This window comes from Petaurus breviceps, unplaced genomic scaffold (assembly GCF_028583685.1).
Source record: "Petaurus breviceps papuanus isolate PSGF00001 unplaced genomic scaffold, PetGlider_PUasm1.0 182, whole genome shotgun sequence".
NCBI lineage: Eukaryota > Metazoa > Chordata > Mammalia > Diprotodontia > Petauridae > Petaurus > Petaurus breviceps.
In genome coordinates this window covers 2,749,969-2,768,798 of record NW_027185786.1, presented here as the reverse complement: position 1 = coordinate 2,768,798, position 18,830 = coordinate 2,749,969, and the positions used below count along the sequence as shown (strand labels likewise).

Here is an 18,830-nt window from a genome sequence, read left to right as displayed (position 1 = left end):
CTGATCTGTATCTCGGCTTCCCTGCTTTTGCATGGGCACTGCTGGAGTTAGGTAGGAAGAGATGGTCCCTGGAACAGGGGTCCTTTAGAAGGGAAGCATCCTCTCTTACCTCACTCATTTTTTTTTTACTTTCTCAACTCAATTATGTATATATGTGTATTTACATGCATAACATGAACACATGTATAAGGCATTGTAGCTAGCATACAAAATTTGAAGGTTTTGCAAAGCACTTTACACATATTATTTGATGTCCACAACACTAAGTTTGGTGCTACTTTCATTTTACATATGAGGAGACTTGTCTATGAAGGCAAGTGACTTGCCCAGGATTACCCAGCTGATAGACTTACTGACTCAAGTCCAAAACACTGTAGCACCTAGCTGTACTAAATAGAATGGTTACTTTCTACTCTGTGTGTGTGTACATGTTATAATCTAAATTGGAGGAGTTGAGAAACAAATGGGTGAGGAAGTCAAGGCAATGAATGTAGACATTTTTTTAAAGGAGGTTGTCAATGAGAGTGAGCAAAGAGGTTTTTTTTAAGCATGAGGGAAACTTTGTGATAGCAAGCAAAGAGGAAGGCAGTAGAGAGGAGAAATACAGGGAGGGAATGATGGAAGCCATAAGCTCTGGGAGGAGAGTTTTCGATTAAGGGCACAATTTAGAAGGGTTGGCTACAGGCAGAGAGAAGGGCCATCTTCTGAACTGTGTTCTAGGTTCCTTCCTCCCCCTGACATCACACCATGGCAATCCTGGATTGAAGCCAACCTGGGTTTTCTAGTGGTGCCCCTGCTGTCCTGAGAGAATGAATCTAGATTCAGAGTTGGGAGGGACAGCTCATGTTATAGATGGGGCAAAAGGAGATGAATGACTTTTGAACTCAAGTCTTATGGCTTCAAACCCAGTGTTCTTAATAACATACCATGTTCCCTTTTTCCTTCCCTTTAACTTGACTAGATTAAATTTCTATTGTTGCCATTGGCCAATTCCCCAATCAGTTCTCAAAGGTTAGTCCTGCAATGTCAGACCTTTTCTGATGAGATTCTTAAGTCCTTGGGGTTGTTTTTTTTTTGTCTAATCTACAGAGAAACAAAGGCCTCAAATAAGCTCCTTTTCAGCTTCTGAACAGTGGCCATCCAGCAGAAAGGACAGAGGTAGCTTTTGGAAAGTGGACTCTTCTGTTTATTGTGGATGGGTTTTGGGGGTGGATTAGTGTCTAATTCTGGGTTGATTTGTGTGGCTGTATTCATTCATTCTTCCAACAGAATCTGTTAAGTAATATGTGCCAGGTCCTGTGCCAACCACAGGAACAGAAATATGAGACCTGGTCCCTGCCCTTAGATTCTAATTGGAAACAAATTTTTCTAATGGAGGCTTTTGGACAGGGGTGTAGGGGCTGTGTGTGGGGTGGTAGTGTGCTGTACCTGACTGTGGCCCTCTCTCAGCATAGGAATATGCTCAGGTAATCTTGGATAAGTTCCTAGAACTCCCTAATCATTGGAAATATGACTAATATCTTCAAGTCACATAATAAGCTTGTTGACTGAATGATTATTACCAAACCCCATCTCCTTTGGCCGGAACCAGGCCTGTTCTTTTGTGCACACATGTATTTAATTGCCAAGAGACCAAGGACTTTTCCATGGGAGGATCTGAAAGGTGAGTTAAAAAATTTTTTTTTGCTATCCTTCCTTGCCTCCACTGAAACAATTGAGGCTGTTTTGTATCTACCACCCATTGGTGTCAAACTCAAGTGGAAATGGCTTCCTGCTGGCCAGGGAAGACTTAGAAAACCACAAACTAACATTACCTATGATATATTGTCTTTACATTTTGTTAAACATTTCCCAATTACATTTTATTTTATTTTATTCTTTTCCCAATTACATTTTAATCTGGTCTTGGCTACACTCAGGAGTTTTATGGGAAGTCTCGAGTTTGACACCTTTGTACTAAATACAATGTCAAATGTGAACTAAAGGCTTATCTAGCTTGTAATAACCCTAGGTGTAGTTCCTAGGGTCAAGGACAGGTTGAATGCCATTTCCCAGCTATTCCTCACCTTGCTTGCCAATATAGTGAAGCAAAACCCAGTGGACACTTTGGCAGCTCAGGACATCAGTTCTACTACCACAAGGTCACTCCCCAAGGCATGAAGAAGTTGTCATTCAGTTGACATTTTGAAGAAAAAGAAACATGATGGTGCCTCTGTAGCTGCCCCTGGAATCAGACTGGAGCCCAGGGTAGGTCAGAAGCTTACAGAGAAGCTGCCATAAGGCAGAAGGAGGAGGAGCTAGTATGATATTGGGCTGCATTGAGAGGCATGACTTTCAGGATGAAGTGATAGCCCTGCTGTACTTTGCTCTGGTCATCCTGGCATCTAGATAATAAATACAGCATTTACACAGCCACTTTGTATCGCAAAGAGCTTTAAAAATATCTTATTTGGTCTTTGCAACAACCCTAAGAGGTGCTCTTATTAGCACCATTTTACAGAGAAGGAAACTGAGGCAACTTGAGGTTAAGTGACTTGCCCAAGATCACAGACCTAGTGGCTGAGATCTGATTTGAACTCAGGTCTTCCTGACTCCAGGCCCAATACTCTAGCCATTGTACATCCAGAATATGGTCAGTTCTGGGTAGTTTAGGAAGGTTAGTGGTAAATTGCAGAATGCTGATGGAGAGATGATGAACCTTAAGTTTGTGCCATGTTAGCATTGGTTGAGGGGGACAGGGGATGGAGAAGAGGAGATTCAGGAAGCATGGTCACTGTTTTCGAAGATGTGAAGGGCAGCCTTGAAGAATAGGGACTGTTGTGTTTTGTTTGGCCCCAGAGGGTAGAACTGGAGACCTTGGGTGGACAGTACAAGAAGTTTGATGAGTTTGATGGCAGGAAAAGCTCTGCAAGTAATTGGAGCTATCCGAAAATGGAATGGGCTCCTAGACATAGTGGGAATGCCCCTCATTAGATGTCTTCAAGGAAAGGCCGAAGGATTATTGATCAGGTATGGTGTAGGAGGGAGGGATTCATTTTCCTGCTGGGTTAGGCTAGATGGCTAGATGTTCCCTCTGGCTCTGAGAGCTCAACATCCTTCCCAGGGAGAATGTTCAGCAGGACAGTGTTTCAAGGACATGGTCAGCAAGCTTCCTCTCCCACTCATCCTTCCCTTTATAGGTAGTTTTGTCATTTCTGTGTAGTCCTAGAACTATAAATACGTGTTTTCAGAAGTGGTGGAGTTCATGGTGGACTCTGACCTCTAGGCCTGTGCATCTTGGGGGGGAAGCATCTGCTGTCATTCATGCTTTCCAGTTCTTCACATGGGCAGTTCAGTTGGCATAGCCTCTCCCCCTTCCCACTTAGGATTCCAAGAATCCTGACACCCTTCTCACCCACTTTGGCTAGCATTTGAGGTAGCCTTTCCTAGTATGGCATGACCCACCAGGTTTACCATATGTCCTCTTTGTGTCCTATGACTGTCTAGTGCTTTGATAGGAAGCCAAGCCTAGAGATGACACCATGAGTCCAGGGAGGCCTTCATACATCACCCGGAGTGAGTGGCAGATTGTGTCAGGAAGGGATGCTCAGGCTTGTGCCTAACACTACCAAGGGCCTCTGTGCCTGTAACATAGATATGGAAGGGTGGGTTCTCTCTGCACCTCCAGCAGCTTGCAGGATGACTGGCATGTGGTGTTTAACAGAAACCTATTGGATCAAATGGGAGTTGACTCTTTTAGCTGAGGCTGTATCCAGAGGAAGAGCACTGAGCACCTTCAGGTGGCCTCACTGAATGAAAGAATGGGGAGAATTTACACATGAGGTCTAGGTGCCTTGGGATGGGAGGAGAGGTCTCAGACAAGTCCCCCGATCTTCCTGTACGTGGTCCCACGGATTAACCAAAAGGCACCCCCTCTCCTGGTCCTTCTGGCCAAATGGCACTACCAGGTAACTTGCCTGGCTTCCATCTGTGTACCCCTGACTTGGTCTCTAGAGGTAGGTGTGGGCTAGGAGAACAGCTATCCTGGCCCTGGTACGGCAGAGGGAGCCCCAGCCTCTGCTATCCTCAGGGAATCATGAGAGTTAAAGAAGGAAAGAGGATGTGGATATGTGAGTTGGGTGGTGAGTGGGCAGGGATGTGGGGAGTAGGACATAGTACAGCAATGAGAGAGCTCTCAGCTCTTCACAGACAGGGCTTACCTTGAGATCATTCTCTTAAAAATACTTTTACATTTTCCTTTTATTTTGTGGTGAACTGAGAAATAGACCTTCCCCATGCCCTGTCCCCATCAAGCCCAGGGCTGCCTTAGCCACTTTGTTCTGTAACATACCTGACATGGATATTATTAACAAGTGAATGGGGTAGATTGGGGAGAGGGGGAAGGAATGACAGAAGCAACTCTGGGCTTGGGGGAGATCTTAGAGACACTATCCTGAACCAGGTGCTTAGGACAGCCCTCCTCCCTGAAGCTGATATCCTCCCCAGAACTAAGCAGACCAGACCCATAGGGCTAGACCACGGGACAATGGGGGTCCCTGTTCTCTCCCTCTGGAAAGGCAGGTTTGTCTCTGCACCTTCGGCATCAGAGAAGAGCAGCTAACTGGAATATTGTTGGCTTAGATTTCTAGTGCTCTCCTCTCAGTGGCAGTAGGTGATAGCGGGATAATCCCCATCTTGCAAATTTGAACTCTGCTAAACCCTTTTGCAATTATTCTCTCATCTGATCCTCACAATGACCCTGCAAAGTATGAGCTGTAATCCCATTATACAAGTTGAGGAAACTGAGGCAGACAGGTTGAGTGACTGGTCTATTGCCACACAGCTATAGAGTGTCTGAGATTGAATTTGAATTCAGGTCTTTCTGACTCCACACCCAGTGTGCTATCCATTATGCCACTTAGCTGTCTCCATCAAGGAACAGTCAGCATTTGAACCCTTGGTCCTTTTGACTCCAGAGAACCTATTCTTCATGGTATGGCACATAACGAACATCTTCCCCATCTACAAAGTTCCTAGGGGAAGGCAGGCTGTCTTCTGTCCCTGAATCAAGGGGGCACTTGTTCCCATGGGGCCAAGAAGAAATATGAGTTGGCTTCCTTTGTTCTGGAGCACCTTAATAACCACTGCCCTTACCCCAACATCAGTACATTTTCCTGCCATTTTGAGGCTCAAGCCTTCTTGGGTGGATTGGTTATTTTATTATTCTTGCCATGGATTCCATATTCCTCAGGGAACTGGCAGGTCCCATCCACTTGAGCCATCTCTACCTTTGGGGAGCTGGGGACTTGAGATGGCTTGGTTCTGCTGGTTGAGACCTCCAAATCCTCTTCCTCCTCTTGGGAGGCTAATGCCAGGGCATCAAGTAGCTGACTTTTCTGGGAGAAAGAAGCAGATGCTCACCTGAAGCCCTGCTACATAATCACCAACTACCTCTTTTATAGACTCAAAGGTTATTTGAACTGGAAGGGAATTGAGACATCCAGGGCAACCCCCCTAATTTTAAAGATGGGAAATGGAGTCCAATTACTCCAAAGGGGTGATTTAAAGTGCTTTGGAAACTACAAGGAACGATCTCCTCCTCCTCCTCACTGTCCAAGCTCTTCTGTTAGGCATTCAACGTCCCTCTATAAATCTGCTCCCACTCTAATATTTCTTACTACTCCAAATTTTCTCCATTCACTCTGTCCTCCTCCTTGTCCCCTGAAGATACCATAACTCATTTCCACCTCTTTGATTTTACTCACACTATTTTTCTGCCTGGAATGTCAACCCTATTCGCTTCTCTCTAAATTCTACCCTTTCTCTACCTCCTCTGGGAAGCCTTTCCCAGGTGCTCTTGGGAAAGAACCCAGTCTCTCCCTTTTATGACATGCATAGCTCTTGCTACATAGCTCACACTTTATTTCCTTCTTGTTAGTCTCATTGCCTGGCTGGTTATAAACTTCCTCAGGGCACAGGCTGATCTTACAGGGCTCTTGTATCCCCTATGGTGTTCAGTTCAGGGCTAACTATAGAATGAACACTCAATTGTTTTTTGGCTGGACTCAAAGGCTCCTTCCCCCAGCTGCCTTGCCTCTTAAAAGACCACCTTGAACCCCTTCCTCTGCCCAAATTGGAAGTTAAATCTTGCGTAGAAAAGCTCTACCAACATCTGTGACCATTTTCATGGCCTCAGGCTTAAATGATGTCTGAGGTCCCTTCCACAGTTCTGACAGCCACCCATTCTATAGATTTGGACACTGGGGCCCAGAGAGGTGAAATTATTTGTCCAAAGGCATACATAGGCCTTCTCACTTCAAGTCCAATACCCTTTGTGCATTTATATTAGGACTCCTGTTTTTCCTGCTTTGCAGGGAAAACCCTAACCTCACTTCCTAAGGAACCAATGGAGCTGGACAGCTCCCATGTGCCTACACTGTTTTGAGGGACTAGGAGAGCTGATGAATTATCAGTCTCTTACTCTTTCCCTGTCCTTATGTCATAGTGACCTCACACAAGCCATCATCCATCTTGCCCTCCCAAACCCTGATCAATGAGAACTAAGCCCAATCCTGGATGGGGAACACGGCTCAGACATAGCAGGTGAGGGGCTAGATGCAGGGCAGGGGTCCCATCCTGTTACCTGTAGGGGGAGCTGAAGCTTCGGAAGCTGTTCCTGCGGGGAGAGAAGCAATACTACTCAGATCTGAGGGGGGGGGGGGGCTCTATGCTGGTCCCCATGGACGACCCCTAAGAGGAATCACTTACGTGGTATCATTAGGCAGGGTTTTCTGTCCATGCAGTTCAAGGCTGGGGTGCTGGTTAAGACAGTACTAAGAGGACCAGAGAGCAAGATCAGTAAATCATGGCTTTTTGGTCCAGCTCTCCTTATGGATGCTTGGAGGTCCTTGGGGAGGGGTCTGTGTGTTCACAGAGGCCAAAGATTCATACCATCTCCTGCCCCCAGGGATGAAGGATGCAGTCAATGGATTTGGAAGCATAGAACATTAGCATTCACCTATTCCAATTCCTTAACTTTACAGATGAAGAAATGAAATAAACTGCTCAAGACCACAGAGATAGCAGCCAAGCTGCATCCTCCAGTTCCCCAGAGGCCTGGGAGGGGCTTGGGGGGGGGCGATTGGGTGTGGGATGACCCATTGACTGTGCATTTCAGTGGTGAGCACTCTAGCCAATGCTGTTGCAAAGAATGATCCCAGGCTGCCTGGGAGAGGGACGTTGGCTTCAGGAAGAAAGGCCTTTCTTTGTCCCAGTTGATCACAACCCCACTTACAAATGTGTGGTGTTTTATAGTTTGACACATTGGTTATACAAGGAAGGCATGTATTCTCATTTTCATTTCACAGATGGTGAAACAGGCTTAGAGAGGGGAGTGACCTGTCCAAGGTGACATGAGTAGTTTATGGAAGAGCTGGGTTCATAAGAACAGATGTAGATCCAGAAGGGATGTTATAGACCATGGAGTTTAACACCTCCTCCCCCTGCCCCAACCTCATTTTATACATAAGAAAACTAGAGGCTCATAAAAGTAAAATAATTTGCCAAGGTCACACCTAGATCCTCAGACTCCCAATGGAATCCAGGGAGCAGAGATGTAAACTGGGGGTAATAATTAGGCAGTTATACTAGGAATCCACTGGCTTAAGGTCTGGAGAACCTCTGCTCCTTCCTTCTCAGACCCCTGAGAACCATCTTATCACAGAAGTCAGAATGGGGGACTCTGCTGTGGCTCCTTGACTCCCCTCCCCTCCTCCATGGATGACCACCAAAGTCCCCCAGATATTCCTCTAATGGATAAGGAGGAATTCCTTTTTCTATGTTCTGTCCAGCTGGGGTCAGACGAGAGGGAGAGAGGGATGTGGGAGCTGGCGCATTCCCCCATCATTCTCTTCCTGCCCTCCTCTTCTCCCACCCCCACCCTCTCTGGAGGGACCCTGTCCCAGTGGAGATGTGTCTGAGTCCACCCTCGACCAGGGCCTAGGATCACGGGGCAGTGGGTGGCAGGCAAGGATGGATCAAGCAATCCTACCCGCCAGCACTGAGTGATATCCGGCTTCAGATACCTCACTGCATAGCCACTGAGACCCTCACCTGTGGAAAGAGAAAGCAGATAATTCATGGCCCAGGCCCAGGGTCATCACTTCTATCACAGGACAGTTTGAACCCATCATCCAGAGAGGCCTTCCTGCACATAATACACCCTCAAACCCCACCTGCCCTCACATTCACCCCAAGCCTTAAATTCTTGCTTTTATGGTCTTTTTTTCGATCAAGGTACCATCTCCAGAAGGTTTACCTTGCCCAATCTAGCCTAAAATGCTTTTGCTAAGGAGAAAGGCCCATTTTACATGTCAGTTGATCATAGTGGCTCATAATCAGCCAGAAACAAGTAGGCCCTTAGAAAACAGGGCACAGAATAGGTAGATTTTGAACATGGGAACTGGGGAGACACCCAGAGTTGGGGGTCTCTTAGTAGCCAGGGGAAGACAAAAGGCCCCAGAATCCTAGTGGAGAATGGAAGGAGGGAGGAAGAAGATAAAAACTTCATGGCTTCATAATTATCCCAGGCATTGTCTGGGCCATAAGCAGAGGCTTCTCCTGTCTAGAGAGAGAAGGTTCCTTGGCCCCTCCACCAGCTCCCAGGCCCTTGTTTCCTTCATATTTCAGAGTCTGACACTTAGGGCTCAAATGGGCAGGAAAGGGCCAGTTGGAGGGGGAGGAAGGCTATATTTCCGGACTAAGCAGGACCTGGAGGTGGGGACAATATCTCTGTTGTACATAGGGAGGCAACTGCATATAAATTTCCTGTCCCCTCCTACAGGCTCTGGTAAAGATACTAATTAATAACTAATGTTTCTGTGGCATTCTCAGGTTCAGAAAACCCTTTCCTCACAATATTTTTCTGAGGTACATCTTGTAAGTGTCATTTCCATTTTATAGATGGGGAAAACTGAGGCTCAGAAACTTGACTTGCCCAGGGTTACATAGCTGATCAAGTATCATAACTAGGATTAAGGTTACTGAGTTGGAATCTTAAAAAAGCAAACAGCCCATCCCCTTAGAAAGGTCTGGGGGGCAGACCTTGTCAGAACTCAAACCTAGTGCATCTGACTCTAAGACCACTGGTCATTCCAGTTCTCAGGGTCAGGAAGATAAAAAGAAGGGAAGACTCCTGCTTCCTAAAGCCCTTTTATAATCATCTCTTGTTTCATCCTGTGAAGTAGAAAGGAATTATAACCCCACTTACAGAGGAAGAAACAGGGGAAGGAGGTGGCTTTGGGTCAACCATGGTCTGCAGTGGAGCTGGGTAGATATTGAGGAACTTGGTACACTTGGACCTTGGCATGTTTTATGGTTTTGACCTATATACTCAGAGGCCATATGTGCCTAATAAAGCCTTCCTTCCTTCCTTCCTTCCTTCCTTCCTTCCTTCCTTCCTTCCTCCCTCCCTTCCTCCCTTCTTTCCTTCCTTCCCCCCTTTATTTCTCCCTCCCTCCTTCCCTCCCTTATTCCCTTCCTACCTTCCTTCCTTCCTCCCTCCCTTCCTTCCTTCCCCCCTTTATTTCTCCATCCCTCCTTCCCTTCCTCCCTTCCTTCCTTCTTTCCTCCCTCTCTTCCTCCCTCCTTCCCTCCCTTCCTTCCTTCCTTCCTTCCTTCCTTCCTTCCTTCCTTCCTTCCTTCCTTCCTTCCTTCCTTCCTTCCTTCCTTCCTCCCTCCCTTCCTCCATTTCTTCCTTCCTTTCTTTCTCCCCCAGACTCCCCTTACTCCAGGCATGATTGCCTTATATTTCATGTTTCCCCTACCCACAATGAGCTCTCTGGCATGATCCCACCCCACCCACTACCCACCCCAGTTGTCTGGCTCCTTACATACCCCTTCTATCCACAAGAGGAAGCTTGAACTCTCTTGAGGCAGAGACAAAGTGGGACCAGTCTTCAACAGCACGGGTATGGGAGGGCCAGTTGATTTGGTTAATGCTGGGTACTAATGGGGTCATCTTACCCCGCTGGTACCTCTTTTTAAGCGACTGTCCTGTCCCAGTGATTTCCTGTATAGGGAGACCCCAGGCCCAGAGTGAAAGACAAAAGACAGCTTCAGGTCCTGAGATACTATGGTAATGGAGGAGAGGGTGGGGATAGGACAGTCTCCAAAGGCATAGGCCTAGGTGGAAGAGACATTTGCACCGGGCTCATGGCAGAGCCAAGGCAACACTAGACCTCTGACTGAAGCCAGTAATGTCACAGGACCCAGGAATGGACCTGTCCTCCCCCCGGCTCACTGTTCTTCTGTTCCCCTATCATTTCTCCCAACCCCATTAGCCCTTCCCCTATCAATCAATCAGAAACCATTTATTAAGTGACTACCACATGCCAGGTACAATTCTAGGTACTGGGGATTCAAGGAGAAAAAAATAATTCCCTCCATTTCCTCATATATGCACATTGGTCAGTGGAAGAGAGTGGTCATGAACTGAGCCCCAGGATACTTCTCCCTTCCCACTCAAAGCCAGCCCTGATCAGGCAGTGGGGGGAGGTTGTTCCCTTCCTTCCCTGCTTAGTAGGACACAGAGAGAAGATACTCATTGCTGCTGGACTCCCTGTCCTGAGAGTGAATGATGGAGGGGAGTCACCTCAGTCAAATTTACCTCTCAAGCCTTTGTGACTAATAGGTCTGAGGGCTCAATCACATCAATGATTGGAGACATAGGAAAACCCCACAGTGTGACTGAGACCAGGCACCAGATTTTTAGGTGGAATTTGGTCCTTTGGAATGTAAACCTGGGAGGAGAGGGAGAGCCTGGCCTTGGGGGGGGCTGGGTATGATTGCCCCTTCAACTACTTGTTCTGTACATGCGCTGTGACCCTTCTCCCTCTGCTTCCCACCCTACCATCCTCCCTCCACCTTCAAGCTGGACTCAAGTCTAAGAGGGCCACTCACCAGACCATTCAGGCTTTTGTTGGGGACACCCAGCAAGCTGAAGTGTGCTTGGTTAAAGTCACCTGCAGAGAGGAGAAACAGATGATGGAGGGTGTGTGATCTTGTGTGTGTCTGTGGTATATACCGTCTGTGTCGATTGTGTCTTTGGGTCCTGTGTATAAATATAGTGAGTGCAGCTCGTTACAGCAAAGTCCTTTGACAACCATGTGAACAGCTGTATAACTGAGCCTTTACTATTATACTGTGGAGTTTTAAAATGTGGAGGTATGTCTCTGGATCTGAGTGTCTATTTTGTATGTTTCGAGATAACTTCAGGTTATCCAGGTTGCAAAAGAAGGAGGCCTTGGATTGAGGACATACCTTTTCCTGACAGGGTTCCTGCCTCCTCTTGATATTCTCTGTAATGGTGTGAAGATGTGTGAGGTAGAGAGGGAGCAAGGACCAGGCATGGTTCTCCTCATGAGGAGAGAGAGGGACTGTTCTAGGATCATGGGTTTAGAAGTGGAAGGGGCCTCGGAGGCTCCTCCCCAACTTTACAATGAAGGAATCGAAGGACTGGGGAGGTTAGTTTCTTGCCCAAGGTCACACATCATATCTCTCATTCTTTCCACATGCCTGGACTTGACCTTGGTCTCATAGCCTGTAGAAGTCCCATATAGTGACCTTGCCTTCATCGTGTCCAGGCATGGGACTCCAGACAGGCCCAGGTGGGCATTATTACCTTTGGAGCAGAAGGTGGAAGACTGGCAGTGCTCATCAGGAAGTTTTGCGATGACCGTGTCCATGTCCATCCGCCGCAGGGTGGGCAGGTAGGGGTGGTAAAGTTGTTGTTTCACCCCTGGGAGCATGTTCTTCTTTGGAGGTATGGGGAACATGATGGCTGGGGTTGCATAAGCTTCAGTGGAGTTATCACTCCAAGGGACCAGGTCGATGATCTGAGCCATGGCTGGGAAACCCCATAGTGAGATAAAACCAGATGACAGATATCCAATAAGAAGGCTGAACTGTGAGACCACCAGGGGTCTTGGCCCTTTCCAGACTATTCTCCCTCCCACCAAGAATTGAGAAACAGAAAGCAGGGCCTGAAAGCACTAGGTCTCCTTCATCTTTAGCCCCCATCTTACCTTCACTGCTCTCTTGGCCAGGGGCAGAAGGCTTTAATTCCCACAGCCCACTCTGGCAATTGAGAGAGGGGAATGAATCCCTGAACTCCAGAAAGGGGAAGTTGAACTGAAACCACTACCCCCAGGAGCCTGGTCCCATCCCCATTCATCTTCCACATTCTCCTCTAAAATCTCCTCCTCTTTCCAAGGTTGAGGACACTCCTTGGCTCCCTCCATTTTACTAGCATCTAGAAAGAAGGTAGTCTATGATATCTGGCATTTGCATACTGATTTAAGGCTTACAAAGGTCTTTACATAAGTTGTCTCATTTGATCTCTAAAGTAGGTGCTATTATTTCCCCAATTTTTTTTCAACTGGAGATGGAATAAAGCCTCCCACTGGTCATGGGAACTCCGGCTCACACTGAATGCATCACTCTTACTCCCATCCATGAATAGAAAAATGAGAAGTGAATTAAGAAAGAAAAAGACATCCAGCTCAATTAAGAGCTTCTGCAACATGAAAGACCAAAGGGATAAAATTCCTTCAGAAGTCCAACTTGAAGTATCAATGAATGAGTTGGAGGAAGCATTGGGGGGAAAATTAAACTGGAAAATAAGTATATTAAAGGAATTCCAGAAGGATTATAATTTAGTTCTTAAAAATACACATAAAACACCAACTAGGAAAGCTGTAGCTGTAAAGTGAGAGCTCCAACATGAAAATATTGGTGCCAGAGTCACATATGAATCAACTAAATAAAGCCAATGTAATTCGATAGAAAAAACAAAATGGAAAAGGAAAGAGAGGCAGCATGGACTGCAGCAAAAATGATGAAGGGATGCACCGAATAAAATAATTTGAAATAATAACAAATTTGGAAAGCAAAGCAAGAAGCACAAATATCATTACTTAGGGTTGAAGAAGATACTGAAAAAAGGAAAAAAAAAGGTGGATGAAATATTTGAAGAACTAATTGGGAAAAATCTCCACAGTGGTCTAGATCATGAAGCACTAAAATGAAGGAAAATACAGGACAACAGCAAGAAGAAATTCTCGACTTGGATTCACCAACGTATAGAATCTATCAATGAACATTTATTAGGTACTTACTGTGTTTTAGGCACGGTGCCTAGTACTTGGCTCATGCCAAGAAAGGCTAAAAAAAACACACCAAAACAACCCTTCCCCTGAAGGAGCCCCCAGTCTAATGGGGGAGACAGCATACAAACAGCTATGTGCATGCAAGCCACATACGGAATAAACTAGAGACAATTAACAGAAGGAAGACACTAGAATTATAAAGATAAAAGAGTACACCAGACCATACCAGGAGCAGTAGCAAAATTGGTATCAGAATCCATATCTCCTGGTTCCTAGTCCAATGTTCCTTTCCTTGATATAATATGATGAAAAGTCCTTCTCCAGTCCAGACTCCTATGTCTTCATCTCACAATCTCAGCCTTCTGAGACAGATAGGCACCCCAAAACATGGGAGTCTTGAAGGGGGAAGAAGGGAGAACAAAATCTGGACCACGAGGTCCTGGAGGGGAGGCAAATGTGCAAAGTAGTCTTGAGGAAGAGTGCAGTACTGGAAGGTTTTTGGAAACTAGCAGGCATGACAAGGGGTACTGAGTGACCAGGCTGGCAAGGGAAGGCAGAGGAAGGGAATCAATAAAAAGTCATAGGATGACAGGATTTAGAACTGGAAGAAACTTTAGGGACCATCAATCTCAACCCTTTCATTTTAAAGCTGGGGAAAATAAGGTCTAAAAGGTTAATACCCAAGTGGGCAGAAGTAATTAAGTGGCAAAGCCAGAATTTGATAGCAGGTCTTTAAACTCCAAGCCAAGTGTATTGCCCACCATTCTGATGCTAAGATGCCATCTCCAGTTATCTTGATCTATATCTGGCCACTGAAGCCAGATAGCTCTGGAGGAGAAAGTGAGGCTGGTGACTCCCTCACTTAAATCCAATTCGCTTGCAAATCATGGCAGCATCTTCCTGACGTAATGGTCCTCTTTGAGAATGAAGGACAGGGGTGGCTAGGTGGTGCAGTGAATAGAGCACCAGCCCTGAAGTTAGGAGGACCTGAGTTCAAATCCAGCCTCAGACACTTAACACTTACTAGCCTTGTGACCTTGGGCAAGTCACTTAACCCCAATTCCCCTGCCCTCTCCCCTCCAAAAAGCTGAGAGAGAGACAGAGACAGAGAGACATACAGAGAGAGAGAGAGAGAGAGAGAGAGAGAGAGAGAGAGAGAAGGACAAACCACCACACCTTGAAGGGTTCAGAAAGAGAGGTGAGGGGACTCAGAAAGGGAAGTGAGGAGTTGCTAGTAACGAACCTTGCCTACTTTGAAATCCTCAGAAAGCCTGAATTTTCTTGACTTTAAGGAGGGAGTTATCATCCAGGGGACAAGGAGTTCTGACGCACTTGGGTGGCTTTCTTATTTTATCCAGTCACCATACGTCCAAGGAAGAAGCAAAGAAATAAGAAGGGAAGAAAGTTCAATGCTCCAGCAGAAGGGATCAAAACAAATGGACATTCTGAGGAGACAAGATCTATCCTCTCCAAGTTTCTCCCATTGTGAGGTCTCCATCCCTGGTCCTTCTGTTTACTGATCCCCTCATTCAGCAGGACAATGGACAGCTCCAATCCAAAGTCTTTCCTGGGTAGGAAAGGCGGGGTTGCTAGGTTACTGGAGCTGTGTCACCAAAGTTACCTGGAAACTGGTGACCCCTATTCAGTCCAGCTGAAAGGAAATTCTCCCTGTTGGGGAGGGCTCTGGCCAGCTGCTACAGAGGATAAGAGAAACTGTTTTCTTTAGGGGAATACAAGTCAGAGAACTGGAGGGGGGGAGGAGGTGGCTGCTGTATTGTGGAGAGCAGGGGAGGATGCCACAGGGGGAACAGGCTCAGAGTCAATCCAGGGGAATCTCACTCATCCAACCCCCACCCCTAAGCAATGCCAGGAAGAGCAGAATTCATCTCATGGAGGCAGGCATAAAGAGGAGAAATGACTGCTCATGATATTGGGCACCTATTATAAAGCTTTATTATTTATTTTAATTAAATATTATTCAATATTTATTATTATAGCATATTATAACATGTTATGTTATAATATATTTAATATTTATTATTCAGCCCTTTATCTCTTTGAACCAGATCCTGACCACATCCCAGGAATAGCAGCTGAATCCAGCAGCATGGCCCAGGGCAAGCTTTCTCAAAAGAGGAGCTCCAGAGAGAGGCTCAAGGTTGACTTAGGAAACCAGACTTCTGGCTTGTTTAGGGGGAGATAATGAGATGGAGTCTTCACTGGGCTCCTCAAATTTTTGGCAAGAAGTGACTTGTCATTTCCCCAAATCTTAAAAATAGCCGAAATGTATTAAAGTGGACAAAACAATCCACATACATGATCTAACTAGGGCCTCACAACAACTTGGTGGTGAGGGAACTGGGAGAGGGGTTGAGGTGCTTGCCTTGAGTCAGGCTCCTCAGTGTCATCTAATGAATTCATACCAGTCTCTACCCACCTTCAGTTCCCATCACCCTTGCTTGGATACAGACAGAACAGGAGAACTGTCCAGCAGGTGTCCTTCCTTCTCTCTATGTGAGAATTCTCCTGGGTAATTCCTTTATTTGTAATTTGCCAAAGCCCTCTCAAGCCCACTATATGTTTCTTCATTGCTTTTTGGGGAGAATTTCAATTTTAAATTCTTCATGGAAGATAGTAATCCATGGTTTTTGTACACATATATACACACACACATATATACATACACACATGTATGCACACATATATATGCATGCAAACATGTATGTATGTGTATCACATCACAAGAAGAATACTAGAGTTAAAAAAGTAGGCTTTTGTTTCTAAAAGAACTATGTAATTTCTTTTAAAATTTAATTTTATTCAAGAACAGAAATCTATTTTCTCTCTCCCACTCCTCCCCTCCCCACTGAAAAATAAAGAAAAAAGATTTATCAGAACAAATATGCATAGTCAAGCAAAACATATTCCTGCATTGTCCCCATCCCACAAAATGCAGTTCTCAGCCTGGGGGAGGGAAGGGAATAAACATTATATAGCACCTACCTCAAAAGATTAGTGAGGATAAAATAAGGTAGTATTCATAAAACACTTACCACAGTGCTTGGCACATAGTAGGTGCTATATAATGTTTATTCCCTCCCCTCCCCACTGAAAAATAAAGAAAAAAGATTTATCAGAACAAATATGCATAGTCAAGCAAAACATATTCCTGCATTGTCCCCATCCCACAAAATGCAGTTCTCAGCCTGGGGGAGGGAAGGGAATAAACATTATATAGCACCTACTATGTGCCAAGCACTGTGGTAAGTGTTTTATGAATACTACCTTATTTTATCCTCACTAATCTTTTGAGGTAGGTGCTATTATGATCCTCACTTTATAGTTGAGGAAACAGAGGTAAATGGAGGTTAAGTGACTTGCCCAGAGCCACACAGCTAGTAAGTGTCTGAGGCTGTATCTGAACTCAGTTCTTCCTGACTCCATTCCCAGTGCTGCTTCTTGTCTACACCCTTAGTTTATTACCTCTCTGTCAGAAGACAGGTGCTAAGAGTCATCCCATGTTTCATCTAGTATCATGCTTGGTCATGATCAGAACTACAATTTTCCAGAGGTCACTCAGTCTGCTCCCATCCTCTAGCTTAGCTCTGAACTCAGCTGATTTTCTATTTACAGTATCCATTCCAGATTTATAGGTTGTCCCCAAAATCTTAATACAGTTTTAAAGCACGAAAGCTTGATGTTTCAAGTAGATAACACAAGCATTATTAATGTATTTTATAGAAGAGGGAGTGGACACTGTGAGAGGCTAAATGCTACCTGTCCGACTGGTCAGTGTCTGTGGTGGGAATTGAGCCCTAATTCTCTTTCACTTCAGGTCCACATGCTATCCACCACAGTGCACCTATTACCACCATCACTATTACCAGCCTACCTTGGAAAGGTGGGTAGGGATGTTGAAAGTGACATTTCAGATCTGGAGAATGGCTATCATTGTTTCCTAGTGGGAATCCTAACAAAGAGAGAGACACAGCTGTAGAATCAGATTTCAGGTCTCATTAGACTCTGAAGCTTGGAACATCAGTGTCAGCATGTTGGATGTGTGACTTTGGGTGAGTCACCTCCCCCTTTTGGGTCTCAGTTTCCCAATGTCATAGGAGCAAGCTCAAGCTAGACAGCTAGATAGATCATAGAACTAAAAGGACCTACAAGACCATCAAGCCCCTTAGTTAATCAAATCAATTTTACAAGAAACCAAAACCCAGAAGAGGACATTTAATTATCAGTCATGCAGGAGGAAAAATCTGGGAAGGAGAATTTCGACCCAGGTTTTCTGACTCCAAAGCCAGTGCTCTGACCATCCTAGTTCTAGGGTACTATGAACTCCTTGCAGTGCCCAGCCCATTGGAACAATAACCGATCCTGTAGCATGCAAGCAGTGGAGTGTATAGGATTCAGGACTTGGGAGTCAGGAAAACCTGAGTTCAAATCTTGCCTCAGAAACCACTTAGCTATGTGACCCTGGGCTAGTCACTTAATTTCTGCCTCAGTTTCCTCAGATGGAGATAATTATAGCACTGGCTTCCTGGGTCATCGTGACAATCAGATGAGATAATAAATGTAGAGTGTTTTGCAGACCTTCAGATGCTATGTAAGTGCTAGCTATCATAATTTCTAAGGACCTCTCAGCTTTTTTTTTTTTTTTTTTTGCCTTTTGGAGGGCAATTGGGACTTCTCAGCTTCTAAAGAGCTGTTGCAAAATCCAAGGTGGAAGATAAAATGAGGGGGTAATTTTGTTTTTGTTTTTCCCCTTCTGTGGAAAAGTAATGGGAGGATTGCCCTGAAAACTCAGTGGAAGGGGGAGGGTGGGGAAGAAGAGGGGTCTGGCCTGCTTCTTTCTTCACTGGGATGTAAACATAGTGCCTGGTGGAGATTAGAGACTGCCCAGGAAATCCGAGGTCAGCCAGTAAAAGGATCAGGAAGATTGGCAGCCTCAGCAGGTCCTGGATTAGCTCAATGACACTCACTCTACCTTAGGCCTTTTGAAAAGTGCCCCTCTTCCAGTTTTCTGACCTCAACAGGAAGCAAGGAGGAAGCTCGAAAGAGGAGAACGTGTAGAGGGACAGCCTTCACCCTGTGCCACTGGCCCCACCGTCTTTCGTCTGCTCTCTTACCACTCAGGCCTTCGAGTAGGAAGGGACTTTAGCCTTTTTATAGATGAGGAAACTGAGGGCTAGAGGAGAAAGACCCCACTCCCCAATCTATCTGTTCCTCCTGTCCTCCTCCCCATCCTTCAACCCTAAGCAGTTTCTACAAGGGCAGAAAGAATGTGATTTGTGTCCAAGGTTCAGTGATGCTGTCTCTTCACAGGCAGTTAAGAATGCCTTGGTTCTTTTCCCAAGAGCTTTCATTTCTTGACAAATGACTGCTCCCTTGTCTTATTTTCTCAACCCTCCTCTAGGACTGGTCTCCCATTCCAGTGTCAGCTGCCTATCCCTGACACCCCATCCTGAGCACTTAACCTCCTGCCCCAACACCTTTACAATTTGACCCTCATATTACCTTTCAAGGCATTATCTCCTAGCCAGGGGGTTAAGCCTATGGGCTGTGTGGTTAGATTTCAGGGAGTTCATGAACTTGGGTGGGAGGAAAGTAATGTCTTTATTTCAATATTATTGATTTCCTTTGTAATCTTGTATATTTTATTATATTAATATAATAATAATA

General features: G+C 45.5%; 1 protein-coding gene across 1 annotated transcript; it reads right to left on the bottom strand.

The window, feature by feature from the left end:
* Positions 1–1,518: 1,518 nt before the first annotated feature.
* Positions 1,519–12,521, bottom strand: SPMIP8 (sperm microtubule inner protein 8). The gene is made up of 5 exons (XM_069087592.1): positions 11,660–12,521; positions 10,939–11,000; positions 9,874–10,048; positions 8,030–8,091; positions 1,519–6,812 (listed from the first exon to the last, which is right to left on the bottom strand). Exons 1-5 carry the CDS (start codon positions 11,880–11,882, stop codon positions 6,744–6,746), a joined length of 591 nt encoding a protein of 196 aa, XP_068943693.1. The 5' UTR covers positions 11,883–12,521; the 3' UTR covers positions 1,519–6,743.
* Between the last annotated feature and the right edge of the window lie 6,309 nt (positions 12,522–18,830).

Excerpts from the sequence above, each read along its gene's own strand:
- SPMIP8 (XM_069087592.1), bottom strand. The coding sequence starts at position 11,882 with ATGGCTCAGATCATCGACCTGGTCCCTTGGAGTGATAACTCCACTGAA. Across the intron at positions 10,049-10,938 it reads ACAAAAGCCTGAATGGTCTG|GAAATCACTGGGACAGGACA; the intron begins GTGAGTGGCCCT and ends CTCCCTATACAG. Across the intron at positions 6,813-8,029 it reads ATATCACTCAGTGCTGGCGG|TACTGTCTTAACCAGCACCC; the intron begins GTAGGATTGCTT and ends TGGTCCTCTTAG.